The 11434-nt window shown below is 42.0% G+C and overlaps 1 protein-coding gene across 1 annotated transcript; it reads left to right on the top strand.

Moving 5' to 3' along the window:
* The first annotated feature begins 535 nt into the window (after window positions 1-535).
* LOC120745235 (immunoglobulin kappa light chain-like) lies at window positions 536-10929 on the top strand. The gene is made up of 4 exons (XM_040049952.1): window positions 536-587; window positions 695-1004; window positions 9500-9555; window positions 10454-10929. Exons 1-4 carry the CDS (start codon window positions 536-538, stop codon window positions 10777-10779), a joined length of 744 nt encoding a protein of 247 aa, XP_039905886.1. The 3' UTR covers window positions 10780-10929.
* The last annotated feature ends 505 nt before the right edge of the window (window positions 10930-11434 follow it).

Genomic DNA, 11434 nt, shown 5'->3' with positions numbered 1-11434 from the left:
TATTCTGCAGTGACAAAGTGAGATATGTCACGACAAAGGAGCGAAAACTGAAAAAGTGATTGTTTACATTGTTGAATTAACACCAAATATAAATGCTTCAGTGCTCTTTGGTACGGATTCTCCAGTTTTTTTTTTTTATTTAAAAGTATTATAATTACGATTTTGATTATGTCCCCACATTCGGTGTCAATGATGGTGATGATACTGGAGGATAAACGTGAGCTCTAACACATCTGCTCAAATTTACACAGCTTTCACATCACTTCATTGTAGGGGTCGAGTTTTTCTTTATTTGTTACCTGTATATGAATCTACAGTGTTCAGTTGAGTCACATTCCAAATATGCTGTGAAAAACTCTTTTTAAACGAGTCGTGCTGGAGTCAGTCAGATGATTTCCATAGAGAGGCACTTTGCATCAGCAGCACCATGCTCCAGTGCTCTGGGAGAGTTTATAGTCCTGAGAGTTGAACACTGGATGACTGACAGCTGTCCTTCATCACAACAGAAGCCACAGAAATCCTCCTCATCAAAAACATGACTTTGATCTGCGTCCTCATCTGGACTCTCCTCTGCTGCTGCTTCACAGGTAAAGTCCAGAGAATCAAACTCCTCTCCTCTATCAACATCTGTCCCTCTGAAATGAAGCCCACAAAACCATGAAGCTGCTTTATGTTTTTGTCTCTGTATCCTCAGAGTCCAGAGGACAGATCACAGTGACTCAGCCTGGAGCAGTGAGCTCTGCTGTGGGAGGAACTGTGAGAATCAACTGTAGGACTAGTCAGGATGTTTATAACAACAACCATTTAGCCTGGTACCAACAGAAAGATGGAGGAGTTCCGAAACTGCTCATTTATGGTGCTAGCACTCGAGCATCAGGGATTCCAGCTCGTTTCACAGGCAGTGGATCAAACTCTGACTTCACTCTGACCATCAGTGGAGTCCAGGCTGAAGATGCAGCAGTTTATTACTGTCAGAGTTTTCACTATCCTAACAGTCAGCGTGTGTTCACACAGTGAAAAACAGTCGTACAAAAACCTCCCTCAGTCAGACTGAACAGAAACTGAAGTGACTGCTGCAGCTGGAAGATACTGCAGAGACTGATACAGTTCACTGAGGACACACACACACACACACACACACACACACACACACACACACACACACACACACACACACACACACACACACACACAGTAGTACAGGTCCTCCATCTTTCTTTCACCCAAAAAGGGTTTAATTTGTGAGAGTAAACTTGTGCAGTGTAAACAGTAAAATGTAAACCTTGCAGCAGTTAAGGAGTGAAAGGCCATTTTTGTTGAAACACTTGTTTCCTGGTTAAGAGCATTGCTTAGAAACTCGTCTTTGGTTTACTTTTCATTTTCTGTTTGGGAAGATTGGGGAACATAAGGACCTGTTTTCTTGTTTTGGCATTGCTCACATCCAAAACAAATAAACTCCTCTGTACCAAAAACGAACCTTCTTATCAACTCACATGATCTTGTTGTGCAAATAAAGTCATCCTGTTTTTATCAAGCTGTATAATTTCAAACATGAACATTGTTAAAATGATTTGGTCGATGTTTCATCTTTCACTTTGTTATTCTCCTGGTGTTTCATTTGTTCAACTGTGATGCTAAAGTTCAAAGAACAAATCCCAGAATTGTTTTCAGTTAAGCTTCATGTTCTAATTATCTTTAACATTACAGGGCTCTAGAATAACTTTTTGCCTTGGTTGCACTGGTGCGCCACTTTTTCAACCGCATCGCTTAACACCGCAGTTGTACATGTGCCCTTTTTTGGGGGGAAATTGCTGTCCATACAGACAATATTGATTTGTAAATGATTAACTAACAATCTTGTTCTTGTGCTTAAAGTGCTTTGGCACTCTTTGGCCATAAGAATGCAGAGATGGCACCGGGTGTTATGGCACGCCGTCTTTCTCTCGGTTCTGCAATGTTTGCATATTGTGTTCTTAGTGGTGTCCCTGCTAGCTTTGAAAACCCACTCCCTGTTGGTGTATGAGCGACAGACGCTTTTTAACACCCGTGACTCACTGCTGATGCTCCACAGTGTTAGCGAGTGACCTGGAGGAATCCCGCCGCCTCTGGCATCGGTGCCGGAGGAGCAGCTTCGCCGTGATCGCTGCTCTGCGCTTCCACAGGCCCCGCTGGTTTAGAAACTTATTCCCGTTAACGACAAGGAAGCAAGATGAACAGCAATTTTACTTGCTAGCAAGGGAGGCTGGTTGGAACCAGGCTCTTGGAGCTAAACGCTCCTCACCTGTCTGCTAGCCAGCATCAAATAAACAGCCTTCCTTGCAGCTTTTTATTCTGAGAACACAAACACCACTCGTTGTAAAACCCCCCTATGGTCACAAAAGGTTAAAACACTGCGTGTGTGTGTGGGTGTGTGTGTGCGAGTACGTGTGTTTGTGTGTATGTGAGTGTGTATGTTTGTTTGGTGGTGCGTTTGTGTGACCTCCTGCTTATCAAAAGGGTCATAAAAGCAGGAAGCTTACTAACCAAGAAAACAGAACCCTCACATAGGATGTCCCTATAATGAAACACTACAGCCTCCCCCACCAACAAACAGGCTGGAGAGGTGGTCAGAGACAAAGGAATGTCTTTGACCATGCTGCTTGAACTAAGTCTTACACATTTAAGTAACACAATGACAACATTTAACAATTTGACTCCAACAGTTCCCCCTTTTTGTCAACTTTGTACTTAAATTTCCACTTATGCACCCTTGTGTTTGACAGTTCAGTATAGGCTTCATTCACACACAGCTCCTCACATCATTCACTTCCTACTGCTGCAAAAGTTCACAGTTCATACATGTACAAAACATGCTTAGCAATTATCCTACTTCTCATTCATCTCACACACAGTAAACTACATCCTGCAAGGAAACAAATGAATGTCAACAGTCAAAAACAAGAATCAACGTTCTCAAAAGAATATGCACTACAATCCAAATGTATGCAGACATAGGCATTCAAACACATCCGTTGGTTTTTGGTTTGTCCATGTGGCTTCCAGCTATCTTCAAAGCTGTAGCCTGGTCAACACTCCTCTTTATGACCCCTTTCAAACCCCCACATCTTCTCACTGTAGACACCCTGTGGGGTGATAGAGTCACCTGGTGAATCATCTGCATTTACAACTCCTCTCCTTTCCTGTTGTCACTGCAGAAAAAGTTTTTTAAAGGAAATTGGATCAAGTTGTTTATGATCTTCTCCCCCCTTTTTGAGTCATGTCCACCCATGGCTCAAAACTCCAACCAACTTATATAAGTGTACGTGATGTAAATGTAAAGAAAAGAAAGCCCCTTTGACTGTCTGGCTTTTTCTTCATAATGATAGCCATATTAGGACACATAAAGGCAATGGTTATATATCTATATATTTTAGCACAAATGACAATATAAAAAATATCAATCCTAACAATGCCCATGTGTCAAAGTAACTGAGAATAAAAAACAGAAAACATGAAGGAGATATTCCTGGCCTGGATTTTTATAACAGATAATCTTAAAAATATTCTGCAATTTTGCATAATTTTAAAAAAGTTTACATTTCTTCAGTATTGAACAGCAGAAAATAGGCTTTCTTGTCCGAGGTCATTGAAGTAAAAGAAAAAAAGAAAAAAAAAGACAGAGGCTGACAGCGCTGCAAACAACGGTAGACTGGTGGGTAATAAGCGAAGAAATAACGCAGAAAACAGAGATTTGAGACGGGAAACTGTTCTTGAAGTACAGAGAGAGAGAGAGAGAGAGCTGTGCATGAAGTGTGATTTTTATCTTGGTGGAAACAAAACAGTAAAGTAAGAGGGAATTCATGACGATGTTTATCAGATGTGAATAGTTTGTTGCTTCTTTTGCTGCTGGTTCAGTCAATTTTGCTTGGAGAGAGACAAAACCTGCAGCTCAGAATCAGCGCAAAAAAGACGTAAACAGCGCGGACCCGACGCATCAGAATCAGTGAGCTGTCGGCTTTCAGCCCGATGGCGTGTCCGTCTACGTGCCGTCGTGTGAGAAAGCAGAGAAAGCTGATTCTGATGCGTCGGGTCGCGCTGTGTGTTTACACTGTGTGTCTTTGTGTGGAATCCGTTTACCTGCTCTCATTTACTGTTTGGTGGTTGATAAAATACTTTTGTGATCTTTAACCTGAGAGTCCGGCGTTTCTGGGAAAATATATTTATGTTTAAAACTCGATTTAGGATTTAATGAATCAATGTCGCTTTATTCAAGCTACTCACCTCTCTCTATCTGCCTGTACGTTCAAACGTACAGACGGACTACATAAATATCTGAACTACGACCAATCAGAGAGGTCCCACCCCTGATTATCTCTGATTGGTTTAGACCACGATAGGAGCATAATGTGTGTCGGTTGTTGACCACAGGGAGAGTTTCAGAGGTGCAGAGAGTATTTTATTTATTTATTTTTTACTCGAGTAGTTGGTCGTACCGCAGCGACTTGAGATTATTTTTAATCGCACTTGCGACCAAATTGGTTGCACTCTACAGCCCTGCATTACATTCAATTTTTCTAACTTAGCTTTGCTCCAGTGGTAATTAGAGTGAAAGGACTTGAAACTCAGAGTTTTACTCGTCTCTGTAAAACAAATTATTCATACCACCTTTACTTAACAGGAGCTTTACTGTGATAGTTTTAATACATTCTTCTCTATTTAGTATGGTTTTAATATTTTCGTATTTTAAATTACGCAGGATATATGATAAAACAATAATTTACTTGCAAAGAGTTTTAATTTCTACACAAATACTTTCATTATGTGGAAAAAAAAGTATTTGAGATGGAATTGTTTTATTTGATCTGAGAACAAAAAGAAATTGTTCATTGTTAATATATTTAGATCATATAAACAATATACAGGTACATTTAGCAAAGAAAGTAGGAGAGAAAAAATACTACAGACGGGCATCTGAGGGTGAGTGGAGCGTGCCAAGCTCCAATCGACAGCACAGAGGGAGTTCAATGATGGCATCATGATTCTGTGAGCAGCACAGAAACCAGAAGCTAGGGTGGTGATGGGGAATGACCGACGGCAATTTCCTATGAACATCACCTAATGCTGTGTCACTGTGCTAAGCATACTTTGACAATCTGAAGAGGGTCTTCCTTTGTGTCATTGTTGTTGTCATTTGCATCATGACCACTTCTACAAGACTGCTAAAGTGATTCAACAGGTGGGATCATAACAGCAGTAAAACAACTGGATCCAATACCCTTTCCGAGAAAGGTTTTCTGCAGAGATAAAAAGGACAATAGAGGAGTCATAAGTATTCCCCCCACAGGAAGAATGCCTGAAGTGAGGCGATGAGGGTTGATAGAGGCCATAAAAAAGGGGCTCTATCATATAATCATATATGCTTAGAGGTATCAATTGTATAATGATAGAGGTCTGATCCTTGGTAGTCTGCAAAGACTCTTCCAGAGTGTTCTGGCATGCACACACATCCTAAGGTCATGAGTGAGGTCGTACCTTCTTTATATAGTATGGGAGGACACCTACTCTGTATCTGTTTAAGTATAAGAGCCTTTTGTTTAGGTGGACCGCTGGACTCCTGGCACCAGCTTACACACACACACACACACACACACACACACACACACACAATTCCCAATAAAAGGCAGCAAGCGGAGGCCGTCGTTGGGGTCATTTTGTGGTAGACACCGACGAGGCCTCCATTGCAAATAAATCGATCGATCGCTGACTGTCTCGTTTTCTTCATGATGAATAAGTCTCTAAACCAGCGGGGCTTGTGGAAACACAGACCCAACAACACCCAGATAGAAGACTAGTATTAATAACTGACTGCACACTTATTTCCACACTGTCATCCTCGAGTAGCTTTGAGGGAACGATGTCTTGCCCCAAAGACATTTTGTAGGTTTGGTGGCCCCTTAGAGTACGAGGACCTGGATGACTGAGAACCTTCACAGATCTATTTTCAAGCTGAGCTCAAAGGTCATAGCCAAGCTTTTTTCAATACACTGCTCAGCTTTCTTTATCATAATCGTACACATCATGGTTTTGGGAGCTTCGTTTCAGAGAAATAATTTTTGCAAGATGAGAGATTGTTTCTCGAGACTTTCTCCAACTTTTCCTTGCTGTGCAAAAAATGATGGTATTTGTTTAAGAGATCTACAGTGTGTGTGTGTGTGTGTGTGTGTGTGTGTGTGTGTGTGTGTGTGTGTGTGCGTGTGTGTGTGTGCGTCTGTGTGTGTGTGCGTGTGTGTGTGTGTGCGTGTGTGTGTGTGTGTGTGTGTGTGTGTGTGTGTGTGTGTGCGTCTGTGTGTGTGTGCGTGTGTGTGTCTGTATGTGTGTGTGTGTGTGTACGTGTGTGTGTGTGTGCGTGTGCATCTGTGTGTGTGTGCGTGCGTCTGTGTGTGTGTGCGTGTGTGTGTCTGTATGTGTGTGTGTGTGTGTGTGTCCTCAGTGAACTGCATCAGTCTCTGCAGTATCTTCCAGCTGCAGCAGTCACTTCAGTTTCTGTTCAGTCTGACTGAGGGAGGTTTTTGTACGACTGTTTTTCACTGTGTGAACACCCACTGACTGTTAGGATAGTGTTCACTCTGACAGTAATAAACTGCTGCATCTTCAGCCTGGACTCCACTGATGGTCAGAGTGAAGTCAGAGTTTGATCCACTGCCTGTAAAACGAGCTGGAATCCCTGATACTCGAGTGCTAGCACCATAAATGAGACGTTTAGGAACTCCTCCATCTTTCTGTTGGTACCAGGCTAAACGGTCATTGTTATAAACATTCTGACTGGTCGTACACTTGATGCTCACAGTTCCTCCCACAGCAGAGCTCACTGCTCCAGGCTGAGTCACTGTGATCTGTCCTCTGGACTCTGAGGACACAGAGACAAAAACATAAAGCAGCTTCATGGTTTTGTGGGCTTCATTTCAGAGGGACAGATGTTGATAGAGGAGAGGAGTTTGATTCTCTGGACTTTACCTGTGAAGCAGCAGCAGAGGAGAGTCCAGATGAGGACGCAGATCAAAGTCATGTTTTTGATGAGGAGGATTTCTGTGGCTTCTGTTGTGATGAAGGACAGCTGTCAGTCATCCAGTGTTCAACTCTCAGGACTATAAACTCTCCCAGAGCACTGGAGCATGGTGCTGCTGATGCAAAGTGCCTCTATGGAAATCATCTGACTGACACAATGAAATCCTTCGTGCTTTTTCTGTCTGAATTAATGATGTCTTTTCTGTTTTTGCTTAGTTTCCTATTAATTGATATTATAAATTACTCAAAATTTAATTTGCAGTTTATGGATTACAGTTACAGTTAATGTGTAACCTGCCCCTTACCCTGGGACAGCTGGGTAAAGCTCCAGCCTCTCCAGAATCCTGTCAGATAAGATCACAGATTGAAATAGAAAGTGTGACATCATCAATATTTTTTATAACTTTCATTTGATGCTTTTTTTTTTTTATATATAAATTTGTTGGCCCAACAGCTAATTTAGGAAATTATATAGGTGACTCATAACTGAATGATCAGTCATTCAGTGTTTAACAGAACGGCTTATTCATTTATTAATGTCAATAGTAAATGATCAACTGTAATGAATATTATCCGTAGTGTCCATCTTAACACAAGGTCACTCTTCTGAAAAGAAAAACAAATTATCATCAAGAGAACTAAAACCATGAATAACAATAATCAAGAAATATAAATTAAACACAGAACACTTGGTCACAGACCCAGGGCCGTGAAAGCTATTTTTGTCACGGCTGGGGCGGCAGTCGTGTGGAGGGTGAGAAAGGAGTTCTCCTGAACCTCCAGCTGACGAGTCTTGGTGCTGGACGGGCTCCTCGGGCCCCCCAGCGAAAACAGTCTCAGAACCAGTGGGCACCGGAGCCCCTGGCACACACAGGACAGAACCAGCAGGTGCGGGGACCTCTGGCGGGAGCAGAACAGACTGCAGGTGTGCAGAGCACCGACCCTGCTCAGGCAGCGACAGCCGGGTGCAGTCCTCAGCTGGGTTCTTAGCCTCCAGGGGTCCAGAGTCGGCTGAGGGCTGCAATTTAACCTCTGGTGAGGCCCTGGAGCAAGTAACAGTCTCTAAACTAGCCAGCTGTTGAGGAACGGTTGCAATTTTAACGTGTTTGTCTCTCTGCAAAAAATACGTACTAGAAAAAGAGTCCAAAACCGGAGGCACAGACGCAGCCTCCCGTACAGAGGGAGTCTGTGAAGACGGAGATGGCATAGATGACTGGGCTAGCGGGGATACCGGAGGCCGAGCTGAATGCTGCTGCGCAGCTAAACGAGGTAAAGACAGCTGAGCAGGAGAATGAACAGGCAACAAACAGTTCTCCTTGTCATCTGCTGCACAAACAAAGCCCCTGAATAGACTGTCCCACAGTCCAAAACAGAAAAAGGGTCCTTCTCACTCACCACAGCCGGCAATTCTGAAGTCCTAATATCCGGCTGTGGGGTGACGCGCCGGCGGTGCGATCGTCGCTTCCTCCCTGCCGATGGCTCCGGCGGGTCGGGCAAAACCTCTAGCGGGCCGATCAAAACCTCCGGCGGGAGAAGCTGACGTGACTGTTCCGGGGCGGCCGTAGTCCGCTGCTGCTGGACAAAGTCTGTGGATTCCTGAGCTTGCACCACCCCCTGGGCTTTATGCAGTAGTATTTACTGATAATGTTACTGCTGATAGAGGTAGCATGTCACAATCTGGGAGGCAGATCGTCTGGAGGAGGATTTGGACCCAAACCCAAGCACGGACGACAGCGTAGCTGTGAGCAAGTTTATTAACAATGAAAGGCAAAATATAAACCAGAGCAGAGCATTCTGTGGGCCTTGAAGGTCTGCACTTCAGTCACATCCTAGTTCTTTGAGTCAGATTCCACTGTGTTGGTGTACACAGTAAAACTGTGAAAATGTGTCATTGTCCAAAAGCTTATGGATCAAACTATATTTAAACTAATGTTGTACGATGTTATTATGATGGTATTTGAAGAAGTCATATCAGCTGAGTCATGGCTGCTGTGCAAACAGTGAATGATTTAGTTGAGTTTGTTTGTTTCAGAGTCAGAGAGCCGTGTCTCTCTACAGTCAGAGGTTTTTGTACGGCGCCTCAATGAGTTTGTATCACTGTGGTGGACTTTTGGTGGAGGAACCAGACTGGATGTTGGAAGTAAGTCGAACTTAAACCTCTTTTATTTTATCAGATTTCTTTCTTGTGGTTATCTTGACTTTTCTGTTCAGTGTGCTCAGAAAACAAAAATCATTAAAATAGTTTTTAGATCAATTTTCATGAAGACACAAAGTTAGCTTCAGAATAAATGTTAAAATCAATATTAACAAATAATATAAAACATCAGAGTTGACTTGAGGATTATTGAGATATATATATGTCTGGTTAACTCTTGAGAGCTTTTGGTTTTAATTTAGTCTGTTAGAGTCAGAGAGCCGTGTCTCTACAGTCAGAGGTTTTTGTGCAGCGGCTCAGTGAGTTTGTATCACTGTGGTGGACGTTTGGTGGAGGAACCAGACTGCAAGTTGGAAGTAAGATTATAATGTTTTTAAAGAAACTACATCGAGGGTTTAAATGTTAGCTTTATAACAATGAAGTATTCATGTAGAGGTAATATTATAACCATTATACACTGGAGGCTGACTCCATCAGCTTTAATCAGATTTTATGTCGACATTTCTGACATAAAGACGATGCATTGTGTAAATAATATAAACAATCATCAGCCTGTGATTATTTTCTAGTTTGAAATCACAGTCACTGTTTCTAAGATGAATTAAATGTAACTGTCCTGAAGTTAAACAGAGTGAAGATAAAGATTTCTGGTCTTTTACTTAGTCAGTAAAAATGTAGAATTTGCTTAGAAATCATAAAAGCACTACAATAAATGACTGAAATTCACATGAGGTAAGTAGAAAACTTGTGTATTATACAGAACGGAGGTTTTTGAAGCTTAACATCTTGTATAATTGTTGCCATATCTGCTTATTTTATTTCCAGAAGTTAAAGATGGGCATTTGACAGTGTGCAGCACGTCTGGTGTTTCTGTTGTAGCAGATATCATTTCAAATGTCATTAAAATCATGTAAGCAGTAAAAGAAATTAATCCACATCATTCAAGTAGTGCTATTAAGTTTCTTATCTCCAACAAGTGATGTGTTATAGATAACTGATGACTTTGAAGCTAAAATAGTTTTGTAAATGTTTCCACATCTGCTTCTTTTATTTCCAGTGTAGTTTGAACATATTTCAGCTCAAACTGTGTGATGATTCTCTCTGTGCTGATATGCATGAGAGGTTTCTTAAAGGGAAGTGAAACAATGTGTGAGTGAATGACTGGTGGAGCAGAAAAAAACACCTGACAGAAACTTCTTAACGGAGAAAATCAAATTGTGGTTCCTGTCCTCTAAGCTGATTGGTGTTTCCTAGGTGATGCCCGCCCCGCCCTGAAGGTGCTGGGTCCCTCCAGTGAGGAGCTGAAACAAGGGGAGGCCACAGTCATGTGTGTGGCCAACAAGGGCTTCCCCTCAGACTGGAGTCTGTCCTGGAAGGTGGATGGCAGTGGCAGCATCAGCTGGGAGGAGAGCAGGAGCCCCGTGGTGCAGGAGAACGACGGCCTCTACAGCTGGAGCAGCACCCTGAGGCTCCCTGCAGACCACTGGATGAAGGTGGGCTCTGTGACCTGTGAGGCCACCCAGGGCTCCCAGACTCTGGTCTCAGAGCCACTGATGAGAGACCAGTGTCCCCAGTCCTGACCTATATGTGACTTTTATGCTGGTCTTACTTTCACACTGCATTCTGTAGCTTTTTTTTCCAATTTCTTCTCTCATTGTTCATTGCTTGGTTTAAAGTTTAAAGTTTGTTTAAAGTTTTAAAGAATAAAAAAAATCTACATTAAATAAGAATCGAGTGTTTTGTCTTACTTTTGTGGTGATGTCAATATTAAACTCTAAATAATGATTTCCAGGATTCTTATTGGAAACCAGTGTGCTATCTGTAGTCAATATGAGTCAGTAGAATTAAGCCACTTTGAATACATGAAGTTAAGCGAAGTTTATGTTAAAGAATAAGTGCGAAGGGGAATTGATAAGAACTTAGAGATTATGATTTTATTACTGAGAATATTGAGCGACACCGCCGTTATTCATGCAAAGTCATTGCATGCTGTTTAATATGAATGTTTCAGCATGTTGTAGCTTGTTATAATAAAGCAATTTGAGTTCTCAGGTGGAGTAGAAAAGCACAATATAAGAATGAGTCAAATGATCAGTGTTGAGGTAGGTATCTTAAAGTATTCTATTATGCAGAGTACTTTTTTAAAGTAATGCAGTACATTATTTTGGTGTTTTCTGTAAAATCACCTGAAACACACCATCTCATAACTATCATTTAACAATAGAACTTATAGGC

The sequence above is a fragment of the Simochromis diagramma genome, unplaced genomic scaffold (genome assembly GCF_900408965.1).
Source record: "Simochromis diagramma unplaced genomic scaffold, fSimDia1.1 OVJJ01000021.1, whole genome shotgun sequence".
Taxonomy (NCBI): Eukaryota; Metazoa; Chordata; class Actinopteri; order Cichliformes; family Cichlidae; genus Simochromis; species Simochromis diagramma.
The sequence above is the reverse complement of the archived record's forward strand: the minus strand, read 5'-3'. Positions and strand labels throughout refer to the sequence as shown.